General features: G+C 45.3%; 1 protein-coding gene across 2 annotated transcripts; it reads left to right on the top strand.

Moving 5' to 3' along the window:
- Positions 1–1,703: 1,703 nt before the first annotated feature.
- Positions 1,704–23,155, top strand: MORC3 (MORC family CW-type zinc finger 3). Of its 2 annotated transcripts, none has more exons than XM_064406661.1 (17): positions 1,704–1,837; positions 6,922–6,994; positions 8,197–8,329; positions 9,965–10,179; positions 11,317–11,464; positions 11,734–11,881; positions 11,967–12,098; positions 12,318–12,437; positions 12,843–12,940; positions 14,966–15,070; positions 15,178–15,300; positions 15,403–15,477; positions 16,103–16,145; positions 17,060–17,244; positions 17,711–18,545; positions 18,670–18,833; positions 21,412–23,155. In XM_064406661.1, the coding sequence occupies exons 1-17, from the start codon at positions 1,799–1,801 to the stop codon at positions 21,563–21,565; spliced, it is 2,790 nt and encodes a 929-aa protein (XP_064262731.1). In that variant the 5' UTR covers positions 1,704–1,798; the 3' UTR covers positions 21,566–23,155. The 2 variants fall into 2 exon arrangements, with proteins under 2 accessions (XP_064262731.1, XP_064262738.1); XM_064406668.1 differs by lacking the exon at positions 1,704–1,837 and adding an exon at positions 2,359–2,382.
- The last annotated feature ends 435 nt before the right edge of the window (positions 23,156–23,590 follow it).

The raw sequence follows: 23,590 nt of genomic DNA, 5'->3' as shown, positions 1-23,590 counted from the left end.
TGCAGCAGACTCCAGCTCTGTTGCATCCTGAAGTCCTGAGGTTCAAGACTTCAGGAATGACTCAGGGGGACATTTTGGGATGGATTCTGATGGCCCCTGAGGTGTCCCTCATGTGAACATCCTGTGGTGCTGGGGCTTTGTGTAAGGCAGGATGGGTGCTCAGCACCTCTGAACTTCGGGTGAACCTGGGAGGTGACACCCTAAAGCTCCTCCCCTCCTCGTTGCAGGAGGCTGTGGAAGGCTGGCCACTGTGGGCTGTGCTCTCCACACCCCAAACCCTGCCAGGCTAGGATCCCTGCTGGGTTTGGCTTTTCCTTTTTTCCCCTCTCCCTCAGTCCTGTTTGTCTGCCCCTAGGCTGGGATGATTCAACAATAGTGTACCTGGGAGTTCAACTTACAGTCCAAAGTCCCACTCAGGTGGAGGCTGCTGTGGTTGCAGTTTCTTTACAGAGTTTTTGGTATAATGGGCAAAAGTCTTTCATAACAATTCTCAAGGCATAAATAATTTCAGTCCTCACACCCAGCCATGACCCCAGCACCACCACCACGTTCACCATTAAACCCCAGCCTCAAGTGCCACAACCACAGGTTTTTTTTAACGTTTCCAGGGATGGGGATTCCACCACAACCCTGAATGTCCTGTTCCAGTGTTTGACCATCCTTTCCAGGAAGGAATGTTTCCAAATATCCACCCTGAGCCTGCCCTGGCCCAGCCTGAGGCCGTTCCCTCTGCTCCTGTCCCTGTTCCCTGGAGCAGAGCCCGACCCCCCCGGCTGTCCCCTCCTGGCAGGGACTTGTGCAGAGCCACAAGGGCCCCTGAGCCTCCTTTGCTCCAGCCTCAGCCCCTTCCCAGCTCCCTCAGCCCCTGCTGGGGCTCCAGCCCCTTCCCAGCTCCGTTCCCTGCCCTGGACACGCTCCAGCCCCTCCAGGTCTCTCCTGCAGGAGCAGAACTGGGCACAGCCCTGGAGGGGCCTCTCAGAGCCAGCCCAGAGGGACAATCCCTGCCCTGCTCCTGCTGGACACACAATTCCTCATCCAGCCCAGCTGCCAGGGGCCTCTTGCCCACCTGGGCACCCCTGGGCTCGTGTCCAGCCCTGTCCCCAGCACCCCCAGGGCTTTCCCCACTGGGGCACTTTCCCACAGCGCTCCCGCTCTCCAGGCACTCGGAGTGTTCCCGTCTGGCTCCCCAGAGCAGTTTCTACTTCGGCATTTCTGCTGATTCCAGGTGTCCAGGGCAGGGAACGGAGCTGGGAAGGGGCTGGAGCCCCAGCAGGGGCTGAGGGAGCTGGGAAGGGGCTGAGGCTGGAGCAAAGGAGGCTCAGGGGCCCTTGTGGCTCTGCACAAGTCCCTGCCAGGAGGGGACAGCCGGGGGGTCGGGCTCTGCTCCAGGAACAGGGACAGGAGCAGAGGGAACGGCCTCAGCTCGGGCCGGTGGAAGTTTAGGCTGGATACTGAGAAATTTTTTTTTTTCCTGGAAAGGGTGCTCAAGCCTTGCCAGGGGCTGCCCAAGGAGCTTTGGAGTGCCCATCACTGGAGGTGCCACCTGGAGGCGGCACTCAGGGCTCTGCACTGGGGACGAGGCGGGGCTCGGGCACAGCCGGCCGGGATGATGTCCAATGCAACCCAGCCCTCACCCCGCCCCGCCGCCATCCCCTCACAGCGCCCTCAGCCCCGGCCCCGCCCACAGGCTGAGGGGGCGTGGCTCCACCGCCAGCCCCGCCCCGCGCGCGCGCGCCCGGCGCCGGAAGCGCGGAAGGCCGCGGGGAGGCGGAAGCGCGCGCGGGGCCGCGGCCTGAAGATGGCGGCGAAAACACAGGGCGGGATCCGGCTGAGCGCGGTGAGTGCCGGGGGCGGCGGGGCCGCGGCCGGCCGGGCCACGCCACCTGAGCCACCGGCCCGGGGCCGGCCCCCTTCCGACCCGCTGCCATGGCCGGGGACACCTTCCGCCGTCCCAGCGCCGTCCGGGCTGGCCTTGGGCGCTCCCAGGGTCACTCCCTCACGGGGCGGGGAGCGCCGCGTCTCTGCGGGGACGAGGGGCCGGGGGCTCCCCGCCCTCAGCCCGGCTCGCAGCCGGCAGAGCTCCCCGCTCCCGGGCCGGCCGGGCTGTCCGAGGGGAGGCTGAGGGCTGGGTGGGCTCGGTGCCGGGGCGGGATTTCCCCGCCTCTGGCCAGCGCCGTGACCTCCAATTGCCGACTTGTAATTTCACATCTTAACTGCTTTTATTGCGAGCGGCCTAATTACATTTTAACCCTAATTGCGTGTGAGAGGGATGAGTGTTGGCGCGGTTCGGTGCTGCTGTGCTGTGTTTTCAGTCGCAGTGTTGTTGTGGCAGTCGGGCTTTCGTTTGTGCCGGTGGGAATGAAGTTAAAGCTGCTTTTGCAGGTGAAACAGGAGGGGTTTTTCCAAGTTAGTGCTTCTAAATCTCACCTGTTCTCGTCACCTTGCTTTAGAACAGTGGGAAGAAGCAGGAGTGCTCTGATGAGTAACTTATGAAATATTTGAGTTGAAAAGGTGTGTTCGAATATGTTCAGCACTGCTGGAATTACGGAATCCTTTAGGATGGGAAAGACCTCCCAGATCATTGACTCTGGCTGAAATTTTATCACCTAATATCGATTTATGTTACCCTGGTATCCATTTCTGTTACTTTAATATGAATTTATATTACCCTAATAAAAGTTGCTAAATAAATTATTCTAGAGATGAGCTCTAAATATCATCTCCTTGAAGTTCCAAAATTGCATTTTGATTTTGATTTCAGACCTTTAATTCTTGGAAGTGTTTTAAATCCACAGTTTCCGTGATATTTTATTGCAGCAGGACTGTCCTGCTGTTTTAGATAAAGATTTGGATTTATTATTACTTTTTGGACATATTATTGGTCATCTTGAGAGGAAAAAGTCTCAAAAATCAGCCTTTGCATGTGGCAGTTCAGAGTTTAAAATCATTCTGAGGTTGAAATCACTTTGCCAAGCTGAACTCTCAGAAGTACAAACGAAACAAGATGCACTTGGTAACTTTCTGAATTATTTTTAGGCTGCTCTTTGGTTTTGTCTGCTGCAGGCACAGCTGAGAATTTGCATTCAGTGGCTTTCCAGTGAAAGCTGTAGGTTTTGTAGGGTTTTTGGTTGTTTTTTTTTTTTGCTCAGGTGAAGCAGCTGATGCAGTTTTGACCGGGTTTGTAAAAGGCTTTGTAATGCAGAGAATTGTGGGCAGAGCTGGTAGTCGCAGCTCTTTGGGATACAAAGTATTTCCCGTGGATTCAGAGGCACTGGGAGGGCCTGGGAACTCCTTCCCAGCCTGGAATTTATCTCCTGCTGGCGATATTTTTGTCCAGCTGAACAATGAAGCAGCTCAGGGAAGTGATCCAGGTTAATATTTTAAGAGTGGTTTTTAATTTGGATCTGTCCCTTGATGTGGTTCATTGAGCAGTGCTGACCTGGGATTGTGGAGCTGGCAGGAGAAATTTCAGGAAGTTCCAGGAGGAATTTCTGTCTGGAAAGGGAGCTCAGGCCTTGGCAGGGGCTGCCCAGGGAGCTTGGCAGTGCCCATCCCTGCAGGTGTCCCCTGGAGGTGGCACTGAGTGCTCTGGGCTGGGGACAAGGTGGCCATGGGGCACAGCTGGGACTCCATGGGCTGGGAGGGCTTTTCCAGCCTCAGGAATTCCATGAAAATGGTAGAGTTGTTCCCAAGAAGTTGTTAAATAAATGCAGGTTAAACCAAGATGTATTTTCCACTCAAATGCATGAATTACAGTAGTGGTGATGGGTGACACATAAAAAAAAACCCCAATAATTTATTATGTGCAAGCAGTAATTCCCAAGATGAGGTCAACTCTGCAGGGGTTTGGGATTTGTGCACACCTTAGGATCTGCAAGGGGTGGAAAACTGAAATTCCCAAAGCTACCTGTTATTTTTGAGAGATAAACTGCTTTATTCAATATTTGCTGGCTGTAACTGCAGGAGATGCTGTTCTCAGGACAGTTCAGTTTCAGATGTGCACGTTTGAGTTGCATTTGGCTGCACAGAAAAAATGAAATTACTGAACAAAACCCACTTCATAACAAAATACGTTTGGCTGAGCGAGCAAAACAGCTGGATTGGTAAAGTGAGTGTTCAGCTCTTACTGAATCTCAATTAATTATGAGCTAATTAAAGTGATGCATTGATGAATGAAGTGTAAGGACAAACGGACTGAAATATTTCCTGGTGAGTTCATCAGGAATCAGGGAGTGGTTGCTGACAGCTGGATTGCTCTGGAGGAAACTACAAAACTGATGGCCTTAAAGCACTGCTCTGCTGCTCTTTAATCTGCTTTTGTGCCCTTGTCTCAGTGAGGAAGGCCAGGCTGGTGTGGCTTGGAGCATCCTGCTGTGCTGGGAAGTGTCCCTGCCTGGGGCTAGGTGGTCTCTACAGTCCCAGCCCAGAGCAGTGTGGAATTCTGTGCTCTGAGGTGACTGTCCCATGAATTCCCTGTGGCACACTTGCTCAGCTTTTGCTGAGGGATGGGAGATTGATTCCAGTTCCCATCTTCCCCTTCCTTTACCTGTCCCAATTCCCAGTCCTGTGAGCCACTTGCAGCCTTGCTCAAGCCCTCCCCCAGGCAGTGATCTGGGGAATGCCAGCAGGATTCCTGTGACGTTGTTTTCAGAATTCCCAGTGGTTCACAGCAGTGGAGCTGTTGTGTTACACAGGCAAGGTTTGATTTCTGTGCACACAGAATGGTTTGGTTCACAGGCAAAAAAGGACATTTATTGGTGATGATGCCACTGTGGGTGACACTGACGTTCTTTCTGTCCTTCCTCAGCATTGTCTGATGGTCAGGGGAGGTGCTGCTTCCTTTTCAGAAGGAATTTCTTCCTGGAAAGAAGAAAGGCTAGGCCTTGGCAGGGCTGCCCAGGGAGCTTGGCAGTGCCCATCCCTGCAGGTGTCCCCTGGAGGTGGCACTGAGTGCTCTGGGCTGGGGACAAGGTGGGCATGGGGCACAGCTGGGACTCCATGGGCTGGGAGGGCTTTTCCAGCCTCAGGGATTCCATGAGACTCCCAAGTGTGAGTTGGTGCCTCTGACAAAACTACAGTCAGGACTTCTTGCCAAGTCCCTCTTGCTGAGATTTCAGGGAATGCAGCAATGAATCCAGCAGGGAATGCAGCAATGAATCCAGCAGGGAATCCAGCAATGAATCCAGCATTTCCAGCCTCCTCTGTGGCTGGAGTTGTTCAGTGTCTCAGCAGGGAGCTGAGCAGATGCCAAATCCCTGAATATGCATCCCTGTGGTGGGTTGGGATTTTTAAATGTGGTTTTGCTTTGCCAGGGAGGGATTTCAGGTGGGAAATCCCCACCAGTTGTTTCTGGAGGATTTTGATCCCGAAGTTTAGAAAACCAAGGAGTAGATGCTGGAGAATCAGATGAGGAGGATGACCCAGGGCTCTGAGGATCCCCTGAGCTCCTGCCCAGCAGAGGGAGAAATCCAAAGATCCTTTTACCCACATGCCATGGCACATGTGAGGTTTCCATTAATAGCCCAGAGGAATTTTCTTTTGGATTCAGAATTACTTGGAGCAGCCTGGCTTAGCCTGACTCCATGCACCAGATTCTGTAAACCTGGAGCTCTGCAGCACAGATGGCAGTGAGGAAGGTGCTGTCTCCTCCCTCTGGTGCTCCATGGAGAAATGCAGGGATTAGGTTGCAGTTGGAATTGTGTCATGTGCTGCTGTGACCTGAGAACCGAGGTGATGGCTCTTGGCACGTTCTGTTGCTCTGAACCAGGGCTGCTGCTTCTCCCTGTGCCTTTCTCCTGCTCTGGTGCCTGGTTTGTGGCTCTAGGATTTGCTTTTAGCATCATTCCTTTTCACCTTGGAGCTCTGAAGTGGCTGCTTGCCTTTATTTGCACTTTTGTTTACACTTGAGTTTTATTTACACATCATACCTTGATAAAAGTGCTTTACAACAAGTAACTCTGTAAAAATTCTGCAGTATGGGTGTGTACACAGTATTTATAATCTCTCTCAGATTTTCCCTGTATAATAATCTGGATTATGTTGTGGTTTTGTGTAACTCAGTGGTACAAGGGCTGTTTGCAGTGTTTTGTGTTCATAGGTGCTTGCATTTTCTGCCATCACCACGACTGGCAGGGGGGCTTGAGCAAATCTGTGCAGGGGGTTTGTGTTAAAGGCTTTGTAGGAGTGTAACCATGGATTTCCTCAGGGGTAATGCACACACAAGAAGCAGCTGCAGCAGTTAAAATTTCTCCAAGTGTTGCGTGGATGGGTCCTTAACTTACATGGATTTTTAGTTCTGCTTTTCCAAGTCTTGAAGTGAGCCTAGGCTGTGGCTGCTTGGCAATTCTTTTGGCACTGACATCTCCAGGTTATATCCCATAAAGAGGTGCTTTGTTTGCATATTTTCATCTAATTCTGGCAGTGCCTGTGCCTTTGGGTATGTGAAGTATGTGAGATACAATTGCTAAAAAGACAAAGCACTCCCTGAGAGAGGATTTTGGTCACTGTGGGCACAGACAGTGACCCCAGAGGGTATTGGGTGCTGCTCACTCTTCACATGAAGTTTGAATCCTCCTGGTTTAAAATGTGACTTTTTAACATCTGAGAGCTTCTGTTACTGGATTTGGACCATGGCTTTGATGTTTTCTTTAACCTCTGTCATCATTAGATAGAAACAATTCCTTATATTTTTACAAAGATAAAGACTGTGAGGATGACAGTCATGCTCAGAACATGCTGAGCCTGTGCTGGATTTCCTCTTCAAAAGCTGTGTCAATGTTCCCTGCCAACACCCAGAAACCAATTCAATTACAGCCTTTTGGTGGTGCTGTCCAAACCAGCCTCATGAAATTTCCTTTATTTAACAGCCTGGTTTCTGCCTTGGAGAGCACAAACTAATGCCCTGCTTGTGCTTTATTCCAGCTGTGCCCAAAGTTCTTGCACACCAACTCCACCAGTCACACCTGGCCCTTCAGTGCAATTGCAGAACTCATAGGTAGGTGATCAGCTTGGAATAATTCTTGTTACAAACCCATTTTCCTTCCTTTTAGGAGAAGACCTGGCTGAACATCCTCAGTGTTTTGCTTTTTGTTCTGGTGCTGTTACCTGCATTACTTGGGGCTTGTGCCTCTGTCTGCTAACTCCTATTGATCATCTTGCCTTTGATTGTGAACAGAAATTAATTGACATCTCCAGTGTTCCTCTTTTCCACAGTCAGGGAATGATGAGCTGGTTCCTCAAAATAAAGGTGTGGCTTGGGACCCCAGCCAAGCTGATTGAGCACTTTGCTGCTGCCAAAGGGAGCCACTCCTCTGTTCCTCCTTTCCCCTCTTTCCTTTTCCCCCCATTCCTCCAGAAAATTAACCTAACAGAAGAAAACAGGGATTTTTCAGCTGGATGAGGCCAAAGCTGTCCCAGAGGAGGAATCCAGAGCCCTGTGGCTGTGGAAAGGCCTGGCTGGTTTGGGAGTACAATCTGTTCAATCATCTCAGCTCTTTTCACACTCCAAATACTTCCCAACTTTCAGCTGTACCTGTATGTCCTCTTTTGTGATGCTGAAATACATTTTATGAAATACTTCACTGTGATGTAATTTGGACTTAAAGTTTATAGGAAGAAACCTGCCAAGGTTTCAGTCACCAACCTGTGATTGCTTTTATTGGCTTGAGCTGTTTTCTGTCTCTCAGCTGAACCTGCAGAGCAGGCAGTGAGGCAGAGGTGCCATCACATCCCACCCTTCTTCCCCCTGCCAAATCCCTGGGGATGAGGGGAAAAGATGGACAAAAGTGGTGTTGGGGCAGCTGAGGAGGGCTTTGTGGAGCCCTGGTTTCTTTTTCACTCGTGTTTGAGTTTCACATCCTGTAAACAGAAAGTTGAGTCTAAAGCATTTTGCAACTTCCCTCTGTTAGGGCTGGGAGAAAGCAGACATTGCACCAGCTGCTCTGCAGGCAGGAAACGAAACTGGAATCTCGGCTTGGTTTCATTTTCTGTTCTCGTGTGAGCTGCTCACCTCCAGCTGCACCTTTGGTCCTGTTCTGCTGTCATTGATGATCTGGGGGGTTTTGTGTTGGTTTGGGTGGGGTTCCTCTGGGTTGGATGCAGCTGTTCCATCCTAACACTCTGATTGACTTTAAAATGTGTTTGCACTTAGCTGAATTTTGGTTTTCTTGTCTCCCACACTGCTTTCCTTTCCCTCAGACAATGCCTATGATCCAGATGTGAGTGCCAAACAGATCTGGATCGACAAGACCGTCATCAATGACAACATCTGCCTGACGTTCACCGATAACGGCAACGGCATGAACTCCGAGAAGCTGCACAAAATGCTCAGGTGGGAGCCTCCTTAGCCCTGTCTCGTACAAATTCCACCTCTGCTTCTGCTGTTGCTCAGTGCATTCCTGTTTCTCATCCGTAATTCACTTGTTTTGCTGATAAATTCAGCATTTCTGAAGGTCCAAGTGAGACTCCAAAGCAGGCAGGTGCTGCTAAAGCTTCCCTGTAACTTTGTCAGGGAACTTGTACCTCATCATTTCCTGTCATCCTTTCTCTCAGCCTTCCCTTTATGCTGTGGAGACTCTCTGTAGTGGCTGTTAGTGGAGATAAAGAGAATTCAAATATTTTATTTTTACTATCATCATCATCATTAATAATAATAATGATATTAATAAGAATAATTTGGTACATGCAGTGTGTGAGATCCAAGTGCTAAAAGCACAAAGCACCCCCTGAGAGGGGATTTTGGTCACTGTGGGCACAGATACACTTGCTTTAATGTAAGTTAGTGAATGAGAGAAAAGGAAATATTCAGCTTAAACCCACTGAGATAATAGAATGTACTGTAGAAAAACTAATGGATTTCCTATGTTTTAAATAATTGTCTATTTATCTTTAAATATTCTATAGGGTTGGAGCTAATTTTTTTCTTATTTCTACAGTAGCAAAAAGCTTTCTATGTTATTTCTCTCTTAGTGCAAAAAATTGCTCTGCCTGCAGATGTAAATTTGAGCAAGCTTGAATTCAAACTGTTATTTTTCGGTTAGATACCATAATAAATCCTAAATTCCATATGCAGGTCCTTGTTTTATTTGAAGTGTGATACAGAAATGGCAAACTTGTGAATCAAACTTTCTAGGAAGTGGAGAGAGGAAAAAGACAGGGTTAGAGGCTTTTATTAGTATTTATTGTGAAATTACAGGATAACTATCAGATTCTCATAAAAATGCTTTTTCACCTAATTCCAAACGTTCTATTCCATACTTATTTCCAAGTATGGATATTTCTGTTCCATACTTAAAAGCTGAAAGTAGATTTTCCTGAGTTGTTGCTGTGTGGTTTTAGCAGCATTGTTTGGGTGATTCCAGGATTTAATTTTTCAGGAATCCCTGACCTCTAAAACATGAGGGTTGGGTTAAATAATTTGCCAAGTCCTGCACTTGCATCTCTTGAACTCTTAAGTTTTGCAGGGATTTTTTTCCCACCCTTGATGCCTTGTGAGGCTGAGCTAGAGCAGAATTAAAGAATAAAGCAGGGATTTATGAAAAGGCCTCCCTGGATCCACCTTGGGCAGCACCAGAGCCCAGCCAGGGCTGCACCCAAGATGAACCCAAATGGTCCCAAAATGCACGAGCGCTGCCGGGGTCTCTCCCTGGGCTCAGCTCTGCTCCATGTGCACATTGCAGTTCAGTGTCCAATCCCAGCTGCAGCCCCTGCAGTCCCATCCTGCTTGTTTTTCTCTCTGCAGCCCACGGGGTTTGTGCTCCTGGGCTGAGATTTGGATCATTTGTCCTTGGTGCCCAGCTGGAGCAGGAATTGTTTTGTCTCCCTGCTCTGTGCACAGAGCTCACCATCCCATAATGTGAAGCTCAGAAGTGCACACTAAAGCAGCACAGAATGTGAAAAACATCAAAGCTCAAACCGACCCTCAAACCGACCAGGCACGACCCTGCTGGTGTTTTCCCCGTTGCAGCTTTGGCTTCAGCGAGAAGTCGATGATGAACGGCCGCGTTCCCGTGGGGCTCTACGGCAACGGCTTCAAGTCGGGCTCCATGCGCCTGGGCAAGGACGCCATCGTCTTCACCAAGAACGGGGACACCATGAGCGTGGGGCTGCTGTCCCAGACCTTCCTGGAAGTCACCAAAGCAGAGCACGTCATGGTTCCCATCGTGACGTTCACCAACCAACATATCCTTTCAGCGTTCCCGTGAAAAGTTGTGGCTGCGGCCCAAATTTGGGGGATAGCGTCACCCAGAGGGAATCTTTGGCTGCTTTTGTGGATGTTTGTATCAAAATTTTCTCCTTGGAGAGGAGACAATTTTGAATTTCTGTCGAAATTTTGAATTTCTGTCGAAATTTTGAATTTCTGTCGAAATTTTGAATTTCTGTCGAAATTTTGAATTTCTGTCGAAATTTTGAATTTCTGTCGAAATTTTGAATTTCTGTCGAAATTTTGAATTTCTGTCAAAATTTTGAATTTCATATAAGAAAAATTGATTTATATGAAAATTTATATCAAATTTTCAAATTTATATCAATTTTTCAAATTTGATATAATTTATGTCCAAAATGAATTTATATTAAAATTTAGATCAAATTTTCAAATGTATATATAGATGTTTATATCAAAATTTTCTCCTTGGAGAGGAGACAATTTTGAATTTCTATCAAAATTTTGAATTTCTATCAAAATTTTGAATTTCTATCAAAATTTCGAATTTTAGATCATTTATAGGAAAAATTTATTTATATGAAAATTTATATCCATTTTTCAAATTTATATCAATTTTCAATTTATGTCAAAAATGAATTTTTATTAAAATGTATATCCAATTTTCAAATGTATATATAGATGTTTATATAAAAATTTTCACCTTGGAGAGGAGAAAAAATTCAAATTCATATCAAATTTTCAAAATTATATCTAATTTTCAAATTTGCTATCATTGATATCAAAAATTAATTTATATAAAAAATTATATCCATTTTTCAAATTTATGTATGGATGTTTACATCAACTTTCTCCTTGGAGAGGAGAAAATTTTCAAATTTATATAAAAATTTCAAATTTGAAATAATTTATATAAAAATGAAGTTATATGAAAATTTGTATCAAATTTTCAAATTTATATATGGGTATTTATGTCAAATTTTTCTCCTTGGAGAGGAGTCATCAGTGAGAAAATTCTGGGTGTAATTGGTTAAAACGTTTAACCTTGTAGGAGTTCTGAGATGTGGAATGAGAAGCTGGGAAGTGAGTCCTGAAATTCCCTCTTTTCTGACATCTCTGCCCCATTCCAAGTCGCTGTCCTTAGCAGTGGCCACGGCAGATCAGTGACCCAGCAGAATCCAAGAACAGCCTCAAGGCCATCCTGACCCATTCCTTGTTCTCTACTGAGGAGAAATTACTGGCAGAGCTGGATGCCATCATAGGGAAAAAAGGCACCAGGATCATCATCTGGAATCTTCGAAAGTAAGATAAATCCAGTCTCTTACCTCTCATTCATTTCACATTTTCTTTCAGTGTATAAAAACATAGAAGCATTTGGGGGTTCTTTGTGTGTGGAATAACTGGAACAAGCTATGTGCAGTTTGAAAAATGGGAAGTTGGACTCAGATGTGAATTTTAGCAAATCTCTGAGGAATTCCCCTTTTCTGCCTTCTTTCCTGGCTCCACCACAACACTTCTTGTATTTGCTTTTTTCTCCTATAAGTAATACATTTTCCCATCTTCATTCTTAGAGATAAAAATGACAAACCAGAATTTGACTTTGACAAGGATAAATACGACATTAGAATTCCAGAAGACTTGGATGAAACAGGCAAAAGAGGCTACAAAAAACAGGAGAGACTGGACCAGATTGTTCCAGAAAGTGATTACTCCCTAAGAGTACGTGTTGGATCTTTAAAATTGGATTTATTTTTGGAAGCTGGAGGATGTAAATGATTTAATTTTAATAGAATCTGTTTTCTAGGCTTACTGCAGTATTTTGTACCTGAAGCCAACCATGCAGATCATCCTGAGAGGACAGAAGGTGAAAACACAGCTGGTTTCCAAGAGTTTGGCCTTCATCGAGACGGATATTTACAGACCCAAATTTCTCAATGTATCCTTTAATATTTCCTTTGCAGAACTGAATTCTGTGACTGGATTTTGTTCAGTTGTATTAATGAATTTTGGGTTATTTTTTGGTTGTTTTTTTGAAGTCCTACTGAAGGAATTATCTCAATATAAGAAAAGAAAGCTCTAAGACCCACTTAGAGTAACTCTTTATTTTTTGTGTTCCATGATATTCACCCTGTTTTTCCTTAATATCTGCTCAAAGGCCAAAACAGTCAGAATTACTTTTGGATTTAACTGCAGGAACAAAGATCATTATGGAATAATGATGTACCACAAAAACAGACTCATCAAAGCTTATGAGAGAGTTGGCTGTCAGTTAAAGGTAAGAAATTGAGGCTTCAGAATATTTTAATGTCTTGATAAATTTCATTCAAACACTGATTTTAAAAAAGAATATGGATGGGAAGCAAGATATTGATGTATACTTTATAAAATCACCTTTTTTACTGTGTGCAGCAGTTAAAAATTGTATTAAGTTGTTTGGTTTTTAAGCTGTTTGATACAAAAATATGAATCTGATCACATCTTTCAGGACAAAAAGAGGGGTGGAGCAGAAGATTTGTGCTTTAGGGGGTTTTTATCAAGACTCTCTCCTTGGAGAGGAGTCATGAGCCAGAAAATCCTTTTTGTCCAGTGTAGATACAGTTAATAATTACCTCCAGCAAACTCTTGCAATATTGGCATGGATTTTGTGTTGGTTTTCCTGATAAACTTTAATTCCCTGCAGGCAAACAACATGGGTGTGGGTGTTGTTGGGATTATTGAATGCAACTTCCTAAAACCAACTCACAACAAACAAGATTTTGACTACACCAATGAATACAGGTATTTTTATCTGCATTTTCTAGCCTGTATTACCCTTTCCTGGGAAACACTTGATAAAGCTGCTTCTTTAAATAGAAAGAATAAAAGTTTCTGGTGTTGTGGCCAAACCTGGCTTAAATGCAAACAGCTCTTTTTAGACCCTTTTTTGTCTGCCCCCTCTCTGTCTCTTTCCCCTTCCTTATAAATATTTTTCCACAATATCCACACCAGCCTTGTTCCTATGTTTTCCCCTGGATACTCTTTTGTGGGTGTTCAGGAGGAGGCATTTTCCATGTGCCCAACAGTGCTTTTAATGTGGATTTTAATATGGAAATTTTGGGCATTGATTGCAGACATTGGTGATCCTGAGCCATTTCCTGTGTGTGGCACCAACAGTCCCTTGGCAGAGGGGCAGGAACTGGGAATGCCCATGGCACCCACAGGGAGCAGGGAATGGTTTCACTTGGGGTTTTTTGAACACTTCACATGAAAGGGGGATTTCCTCAATCCCTTGGGTTTGATTTGTCTGTCAGCACCCCAGGAAATCTGGAACTTTGTGCCCAACCAGTCTGTCCAAAAAATGTAATTAAGTCAATATCCAGACAAGTGGGGAGAATCAGAGGATCATTAAGGTTGGAAAAGACCTCCAAACCTTAAAATGCCACATCCAGTTGTTCCTGGACATAACTTTGGGGTGGAGGTGTGAGTTAATCTTACAATTAAATTAAATAATGAGCCAAGTTCATCTGAAGAGAGGGATTGCACCCCAGCTGCTGCTTCAGCAGCAGCTTCTCCTCTCGTGGCTGCTCTGTCAGCTCCTGGTGCCATGGAGTTCCCATTCCTGCAGGGATTCCAGCAGCACCTGTGGTGTCTCCACTCTGCTCATTGTTCATCACCCAGGAGCAGATTCCCCCTGCCAGCTGCATTTCACCTCTGGTTTCAGTACTGTTAAATGGGAATGTAACTTCCCAGCTTTCTCTGGTTTTATCCCCAGCCGCCTCCCCTGCACTTGGAATGTGGGTGGGCACAGTGACACAACACTTGAAACATCTCCTGTGAAGGTTTTTGTGCCAGCAGTGCTCCAGGTTTTCACAAGATGTTTTTGTTTTGGGCTGGAAAGTTGTGAACCTGATGGCAAGGTGCTCTGCACTTCTTCCCTCCCCACAAAGGGGAAGTGGTCCCATCCCTGCCTCGCTGCTCCTTTCTGCCCTTCTGGTGTCCCCTGGCTCAGCAGTCCCTGCTGAGGTGACCTGGATCCGAGCTCTGGGGCACACGAGTTCACTGCACAAACATTTGTGTTGGTTCGGGGCCCGGGGCAGTGGGAGGGGCTGAGCTGGGCCAGGGAGGGCTGGGCTGGTTACTCATCCACTGGATTGCTCACAGCTCAATTCCAGGGGCTGTCCTCACTTCCCCTCACCTGGGGGCTTTGTCGTTGTTGCTCACCTCTCCCTCCTGGCTGTGCCAGCTCTGGGAGTCCCTGAGCTGCACCATGAGCCCTGAGCAGGAAACAAAACTGAGAATTACCCTGGGTTCTCACCTGCCTGAGCTGCTCCTTTTACCAGAGTGCAGACTTTATATCAAATGCTTGCCAGATCCTTGTTGCAAAATTGGACATCAGCCTGAGAGCAGCCATGAACCTGCACTTGGGATGCACAGAACAGCCAGAACCAGGGTCAGGTGCTGGATTGGTTTGGTGCCTTTTTTAATTCTCTGGTTGAGGCTGAGCTGGTGAAGCCCCTCCAGGATTTGCTCTGTCCATCAGCAGCACTCTTGATTTCAGTCTTTGTGCTCTGACTTGTATTTCCAGGAATTCCATTGCTGAAAAACATGACTTCAGACAATTCCTCATTTCTAAAGGTTTCTAAATAAAAACTTTTTATAAAAGAAAAAAGGAAAAGCTTTTAGAAAAGCTTTTTTCCCCACTCTTGTGCAATTAGAAATATTAAAGTGGTTAATGCACTTTTTCTGTCACTGGAGTTTATAAAGTTTTTTTTCTGTGCTAGAGTTGGATTATTCAAGGTGATCTTTAAATTCTTTTCTTTGTAGACTCACGATAGCAGCACTGGGAGAAAAGCTCAACGATTACTGGAACGAGATGAAAACCAAGAAAAACGAGGAATATCCCTTAGCTCTGCCCGTCGAGGAGATCCAGTGAGTCCCAGTGTGACAGCAGAGAGCTGAGCACACTGTCACTGCCTTATCTGATAGGAGAGCCCTCTCTGGTGTGCAGATGCTGATTTATTTTGGCTTTTCCCCAGGAAACAGCCTGACCAGACGTGGGTGCAGTGTGACGCGTGCCTCAAGTGGCGGAAGCTCCCGGACGGAATCGAGCACTTGCCGGAGAAGTGGTACTGCTCCCTCAACCCTGACCCCCAGTTCAGGTAAGGACAGAGCCCAGGGACACCTCCCAGACCACCTGGCAGCAGCAGGGGTGTTCAGCTCCTTCTGTTGTGGGATTTTTACTGTCCCCTTCCTTCCCTCAGGAACTGTAACGTGCCAGAAGAACCAGAGGATGATGATTTAATACACCCCACGTACGAGAAAACCTACAAGAAAAAGTGAGTCCTGGAGACTTTTACAGGGCTCTCAAATCTAACAGCTACCAAGGAGAGCTGTGCAGCAGTTGGAGTGACAGTCCAGCTCCCAGAGAGATGATGTTCCAGAGGATTGGGCACTGCGGAATAATCAGTTTGGGATATCCCATAAATAAATGAGCAATCAGTTTGGGATGTTCCATAAATAAATGAGTTTGGGATGTCCCAGAAGCAAACTCTGAGGGCTGTTAGGAGACCTTGGATCTGTGACTTTCAAAGGTGCACATTGAAGCATATTGAAAAGATCAATACATTTATTTAGGAATAAAAGAGTTCTTGGCTAAGGTGTGTGACAAAAACTGATTTGGGTAATTGTGATGCTGCCTCACATTCTAGAAGTGGGAGTTTGGGGTTTTAAATATTTTAATAAATAATCTATAGAGAACTTGTTGGAAGTTAAGCTAACTTCAGACAAGCTTCCAGCTTCCTGAGGAAATTTTCATTCAATAAACAAGAATACTTGGATTATTGTATCTAACTGAGATGAGGAGTATTGTGTTTGCTTTTAGATCTTATATTTAGTTTTTATAATGAATTAACAGTTTGAATCTAAGCTCTTAATTTCTGTTTTTTCCTTGCTGCTGTGCAGGGACAGGGAAAAACTGAAGAGGAGACTGGAGTACAGCCACCAGGTAACTGCTGAGGCTGGCAGGAGCGTGCCCTGGGGGCCAGTGTCTGCTTCAACATCCACTTGTACTCTGGTGGCTCTGCAGGATTTGCTCACCCTGAGAAAACCCAAAATCCCCTTTCTTTGCTCCCCAGTGATGGAAAATCCACCATTTCTTTCTCCTTAGGAAGGAGTTTGAGAGGGACAAAGGTCTCCTGCCAAAACTAGAGGAGGTGGCAGTCACTGGTGGCTGTTTATGGCAGGACACCCTGTTCTTGAAAGGGGACTTGCTGGAGAGATGTGCTGAGGATGTAAAAGTAAAGATGCTCTTAGAATTGGGGATAGACAGAGGTGGAACAGCTACACTTGTGCAAGGAGACACTCAAATTCAGATTAAACCAGATGCAGATCAAGGTGTTTGATGGGAATGTCTGGACTGTAACTCAGAATCAAATTTTCTGAGTGGGATTTCATTTCAGTTGCATTCAAAGTCAATTTCTGACCTAAGATCATTTCTGCAGAAGAGATGCTGTATGTGCTGTTTTAACTTATTTATTTAATTTTACTATTTCTCTGCCATTACATCTCCCCCAGTACAAAAGGAACTTCTAAAAGTGAAATAATTGCTCATTTTGGGCCAACTGAGTGAACCATGAGCAGCTTTCCCAGGGATGTCTGTCCTGGAGTCTCTGACAGAGACAGAGCTTGGGAAAAGCTCTTTCCTGGGATTCTGCACAGCACTTTAAAATGAAAAAGTGGGATTTGCAGTAGTCTAGTCAGCCTTTCTCATCCCAAAATCCTGAGCCTGGGTTCAAGGAGGTACTTAGATATGACCATGTCAGAATTTTAGGTGTTGGTATATAAAGAACTGCTGAAATCTCTCCTGAAGAATCTACTAATACCTGTTTATTTCCATTCTTAACTTGCATTGTCTTATAGATCAGTAATGAAATATTGTTAAAAACATCAGTTTCTTCAAGTAAAGACTTCAAAACATTCTCATCTCCGAATGCAAAGGAAGCTCTTCCAAGGTTACTTATAGCAAAATCATCAGATGCTTCTGTTAGAAGATCTCTGCCTATTTTAATTAAAGTACCTTCCTCTCATTTGGATGCTGATAGCAGGTGAGTGGACCTGTACAAAGGAGATTCCTGTTTATTTCTAAAATTAATAACTTAGTGAAAATGATGGCGTTTGGGGCAGCTTTAGCTGCTGAAATGCCTGTGGGAATTCTGGGAGCATTGGAAGCTCCAGGAGACTTTGTCAAGTACAAAAGTGAATGCAAGAAAATGACAAAGGAGCATTTTTAGTGATTTGTCTGCTCAGGAACAGAATTTGTGTTCTCCTCACTCCACAGGCCGTTTTCCTGAAACTGTGGGGATGTTCCTGGGAATACTGGGTCTGTTTCAGAATAATGGGGGAGTGTGTGGATGGCAGGCACTTGTTTTTACAGGAATTTATTCCTGCAGGTGAATTTCTGGCGTGGTAATTTTTGAACAGTGCTCAGAGAAACACAGCATGTGGGTGGAAACAAATGATTTGGCAGCATTTAAGCAAATCAAGTGATTATTTTAATATTTTCCTCCTCAGTCTCAAAAGGAGGACGCAGAGCTGTGCCACACCCGTGTCCCTAAAGACACCTCGGCTCAGTGACCAAACATTCAGCAACCACGAGGAGGAGGATGATGATGAAGATGTCATCATTTTAGAGGAGAGCAGCACTCCAAAGCCTTCAGCAGATCCTGATGTTCCTGTGGTAAAAACGGAATGTATCAATTTGGATCAGGAGGAGAAGCAGAAGGAAAATGCTCCCGTGGGGGAACCTTGCAGTGCAACCACTTCAGAGGCAAGAAGTGAACAGCTGAGCTCAGCAACACAGACAGAGCTCCCAAAGCTGGTGGTGAAAAAGGAGGAGGTGGAAGACATCCCAGTCCAGATTCCTGGGGCAGGGATGGAAAAGGAACAGCAGCACAAGGTCAATGGTGTTCCTGAGACATCTGTAGAGATGGAAAGTGAACTGAAAAATCAGCTGCAGTCATTGAACAGAGAAAAAGAAATGTACCAAAGCAAATGTGAAGCGTTAACCAAACAAGTGGAAACACTGGAACAGCAGCTTTTGGAGATGAATAACAAATATGTAAAAAAGGAGATGTGCCATCAGGCAACTGAGACAGTTCCCTGCTGTGGAGAAGGGAATGCTGACGGGAGGAGCTTGGCAGAGGTGACAGCTCTCTATGAGCAGGCCCTGGGGGAGATAGCAACGCTCAAGGAGCAGTGCAGCACCCTGCAGAACCTAAAGACTGAGTGCAGCAAATGTGCTGATGGAGAGAGCAAGAGTGAGGTGGATGAGATGGCAGTGCAGCTGGATGATGTTTTCAGGCAGCTGGACAAGTGCACCACTGAGAGAGACGGATACAAAAGCCAGGTACATCTGCTAAAACACTCCTGACACTTCAATTATCTCTATTTTTTACTCCCTGTTTCACAGCATTTCTACTACACAAGGTTTTGAATAGTTTTTACAGCTTTATTTTTCTTTTGATTGGCAGATTGAAGTCCTGGAAGTGGAGAAGAATCAAATGGCCTGTCAGTGTGAGGAGCTCAAGGCAGAGCTGGCTCAGTTAAAAGCTTCAATCCCACAGGCTGTAGCACGTGCAAATGATTCTACCACCAGTAATGTAGAAGACTCTGTAAATTTTTCTGATGGAGAAAGGTATCAGTTTTGTTCTTTCTAGATGTTATTTCAAGATTTTTGCTTTTTGGTTGTATTTCAAATGTTTTGATGATGAAGGTTATGTCTGATAATTGTATAATAAAATGTGATGCTTGCAATTCTTTTCTACTGCCTTTTGTGACTCCTAACTAATGTTGTTGTTTTTTCTTTTTTATCAAGTGATGTTTGTGATTTATGATTTGTGTGAGCAGGATTGGCCACAACAGAATAGCAAACAGATACTTCTGAAAATACCCAAAATGTTGTTTAATTTCTAAACACAACTTGCAAACCAAGGAGAGAAAAAGGAGGCAGGAAAGAGGAGGGTGATCATTATTTTCTGCTGTGTAATGAACTTCACTTTGAGAGTCAGTTTTTCTCTCTTGAATCAGCTGAAGAGTCTGGGTTTGGAACTTTCCTGTAGGAACTCCTTGCTGCAGGCAAATCCTGTGGAATCAGGGTCCAGGGTGTATCTTGGAATTAAACAAGGGGTGAAACTTCAGAGAAACACAGCATGTGTTTCAGCTGGAGAGCTTGGAGCTCTTGGGAAGTGGGAATAGCACACACACAAAAAACCCAGAGCAGGTGGAAGCAGAGTGAGCTGAGGTCCCTGCCAGGGGAGAATCCAAGGGGGGAAGCATCAGCTTGATAAAAGGTGAGTCAGTTAAGGGATCAATTCAGCAAATGGATCCCTGGGACCAGATGAGAGGCATTTCACAGGGAGCTGAGGGCCTTGTAGTGTCTCCAGAAATTAACATTCCTGGAAAAAGGCAGTTGTTATGCCCATATTTAGGAGCTCCCTCCTGGCACTGCAGCCTCAATCTCAGGGAAAACACGGAATAAATCTACCTGGAAGCCATCAGCAGCCCCATGTGAGTCAAAAAGGGAGTAAGGACAACCAGCATGGGGGGACTGAGGGCAAACTGGGGATCAGCAGCCAAGAATGGAAAAGGCTTTTGCACCTCAAGTCCCGTGTCCAGTTCTGTGCCACTTTAAAAGGACATTGAGGGGCTGGAGCATGGCCAGGGGAGGGGCTGGAAAACACATCCTGGGAGAAGCAGCTGAGGGAGCTGGAAAGGGGCTGAGTCTGGAGAAAAGGGGGCTCAGGGGGACCTTGTGGCTCTGCACAAGTCCCTGACAGGAGGGGCAGTGAGGGGGCGTGGGGGTCAGGCTCTGCTGCCGTGTCCCAAGGGAAAGGAGGAGAGGAAATGGCCTCAAATGGCACCAGGGCAGGCTCAGGCTGGAGATTGGCACAGAAAATTTCTCTGGCAGAGTGGTCAGGCCTTGGGCTGAGCTGCCCAGGGGGGTTTGGAGTCACTGTCTGTGGGAGTGCTCAGGAGGAGTCTGGATGTGGCCCTGGGGATGTCATTTTGGGCTGATTGTTGGACTGGATAATCCCAAAGTTCTCTTCCAGCCCTGGGGTTTGTGGGATTCACGGCCTGGCTGACAGAGCCAAATGAACTCAATAAATTTCTGATGCCATCAAATTGGAGGGAGCTCAGGAGGGCAGAACTGCTGCTGAGGGACTTTGACAAACTGGACAAAGGAGCTGGAGAAAAACCCCTGAAAATTCCACAGGATCAGGAGCAGAAGCTGGAGGCAGCTCCTGGGAAAGCAGGGGGAGGAAGTCCCCGAGGTGCTGGGTGTGGCAGTGCAGCGTCAGCCCGCAGTGCACTCTGCTGGTGGCACCACCCAGCTCCGGCTGGGCTGGGCTGGGCAAGTGCCTCCTCCCTGCTGCTGGGCACTGGGAGCCCAACCAGGGACTGCTGGGCACCCTGGCACCGTGGAGAATAACCTGGACAATTTCCAGAGACCCCTTTCAGTCTTAAAAAAGAAATTGACCCACATAAAAAACGTATCTGTCAGCATTTAATTTTATTTTTCCTTATAGCTCTGATGTGTGTTTGTTAAAAGAATTAGCAAATTAATGCAGGACTTGGAAGTAACTTCCCCCACAAGTTGATGGAGATATGGCAGCACTGGGAGGACTGGATAAAGGATCTGAGAGTAGAAGGAAATGGGCCACAGAAGGGATGGCTCATGGCAAAACAGTTTGATCAGGAAGAGGACGCAGCAAGGCCATCCAGGAAAGAAACCAAAAAAAGGGAGGCACAGACTTTTCCCTGGGCTATAACTCTTACTTCCTATTTATATTTTAAAGCCTTTGGACAAACTCCTCTTTCTTGCCTTCTCTCTTTTTCTCTCCTTTTGTTCCCATGGGTTGTGGTAGTTTGGGTTTCTAAATGGATAAAAATACCAGGGCTTAATACTGCTTTGAGAAATAGTGTGGGGAAAAGGATTGCAGCAATGCTTATTCTGAAATATTTCTGCCAGGAATTCAGTTTAGTATTGGTTTGAAACTGAGGGAATATCCCCCTTCAAGCTGAAAACAGAAGAGAAGCTTAGAAAAACTGGTAGATTTAGAAAGAATCTTGATGCAGCTTTACCTGCATCCATTTTTTTGTTGGTTTATGGGAGTCATGGAGCATCTCCTGTGTGATTATGAGTCCAGCTTTGTTGGGTGAGCTCTGCACACAGAATTCCATCCCCAGCTAATCCTGTGCTGTTCTCTCCCCAGCCTGAAGCTCCGCTCTCTCCGAGTGAACGTGGGACAGCTCCTGGCCACCATCATGCCCGACCTGGACCTGCAGCAAGTGAATTATGACATCGACGTGGTGGATGAGATCTTGGGGCAGGTGGTAGAACAAATGCATGAAATCAGCAGTACTTAAAATCTCAGTGTTTTAGCAGAGTTTTATTGCTCTTCCATTATAACCTGCAGGTTCCAGACTGTAAATGGGGCTGCTTCACTTTATATATTTGACATAGGTGGTTCTCTCAGTGTAAATATTCCACATTTAGCTGTTCACTTCCTCCTCAAGGAGCACTGTCAATACTGACCCACCCTGATGTACTTAATTAAGGATTTTGCTTTGGAAATGTATTTGTAATTAAATTTGCAGATATTTTTACTATTAGGAATCTTAATACTTTTCTACAGACACCTTTTGGTTGACTTTGGATCTTATATAAACATTAATACCTGTGAGTATTTCCTCTTGTAAAGTAGTGGAATATCTTAGAAATGCAAAAAAAAGAAAAAAGAACTTCCTTGATTTCCTTCCCAGAGTTGTTGTATCCCACAGTGTTGTTCCATTGCTCCCAGCAGTGTTCTGTGTTGCATTCATGGGATAGAAATGTAAGTAGTAGGTGAGAATTTGGGCCATATTTGGGGAATATTTGTGTGGTACTACCAAAAGAAGGGTTCTTAAGGGTTATATCCTGAAAACTGGGAATGGATTAATTGGATGGAAGCACTTGGAAAAGGAGGGATGTTTCTTTATCTGTGGTGTAAACAGGATGAAAATGTTCAGCTCCAACAGCTTTAGACAGTTTTTATTCTAGGCAGGAAGAGGGAATTCCTCTTTTTCACATCTCCCCTTTTAGAGTTGTGTGCTCTAAATCTTCCCATTTTTCCATGATCATGGGAAAACCTGGAAGCAATGGTACCAAGAGGAATTCCCAGCCCACTGCAGGGATTTCTTTCCAAGTCATTGGGAATGACAAACTGGGTGGCAAAGACAGCAAATCCATTTTTTCCTCTGTGGTGGGACTGGTCACTCAAGGAGTGATCCAGAAAAATAATTATTGCTTTGAGATGCAAAAAACAAATTTAAAAAATCATTTAATTACTATTGTTTTCCTCTGTGGTGGGAATGGTCACCCAAAGAGTGATCCAGAACAATTAGTCTTGCTTTGAGATACAAAAAATGAATTTAAAAAATCATTTAATTATTATTCAATATGTTAATTTTTAGGAAGTTGTTGGTTTGTTTTTCTTTTTCTTTTTTAAATAAAGCCAATATTGTTGGCTTTTGCACTGCTACTGTCCTGAGTTAATCACTTGGTGTCCCTTTGAGTTGCAGTTCAGTGGAATTCTTTCCATGGACAGTATTTCAGTGGAAGATCTCTCTCTATGCCAATAACGGGAATGCACTACTGTTGTACTTTATAAAAGAGAAATTGAATGTTTGATTTGGGAAGAGGTGGCTGTAATATAACTATGTATGACTTTTGCAAAGTTTATATTTCCCATTTCTTGGTGTGTAGCTTTTCCATTTCTTAATCATTATTTATTATGTTTCATCAAACTGTAGCTGAATTTCTTGTAGACAACTGGCAAAATCGAGCACATGTCTATATTAAAAATGGCAAATTTACAATGTACATTTACACTTTGGACAACGGTGGACTTATGGAAATGGTTTCTATTTACTTGTTAAAATGTATTTTTTGTAAAAAATAAAAATATATAAATCAGAGTTTGCGTTTGTTTGTTTTTCTTGTGTTTGTTTCTAAATAAAGCCTGTGCAGGATGGCTGAAGTGTTGGGTGTTAGAAGAAAGCCTGGCTCAGTCTGGTGTTGGACTGGGCACACCAGTATGGAAATGGGGATGGGAATGTCCTGGGTATGGAAAAAGCAGCACTGGCGTAATCCAGAAGGTTTTAATGGAATGGAGGTGAATTTCAGGAAGTTCTGCTGTTGATTCATGGATGAGCTTCCTTGCCTTCAGAAATTCACTGAGCACGTGGACTTATGCCATCCTAAGGCAGTTCTACTGCTGTGGAACTCCTCAGGACTTTTGTAAAAATAATTTTAAAATCCTCTATTCCATACACATCCTTCTCCCTCAGCTGGAAAGAGATGGAGAAGGAAGGGGCTGGTTTGGGGTTCCCTGGCATGTGGGGACTGGGGTT

The sequence above is a fragment of the Passer domesticus genome, chromosome 2 (genome assembly GCF_036417665.1).
Source record: "Passer domesticus isolate bPasDom1 chromosome 2, bPasDom1.hap1, whole genome shotgun sequence".
NCBI classification, from domain to species: domain Eukaryota; kingdom Metazoa; phylum Chordata; class Aves; order Passeriformes; family Passeridae; genus Passer; species Passer domesticus.
Note: the sequence above shows the minus strand (reverse complement) of the source record. Positions and strands in the feature narration are given on the sequence as shown.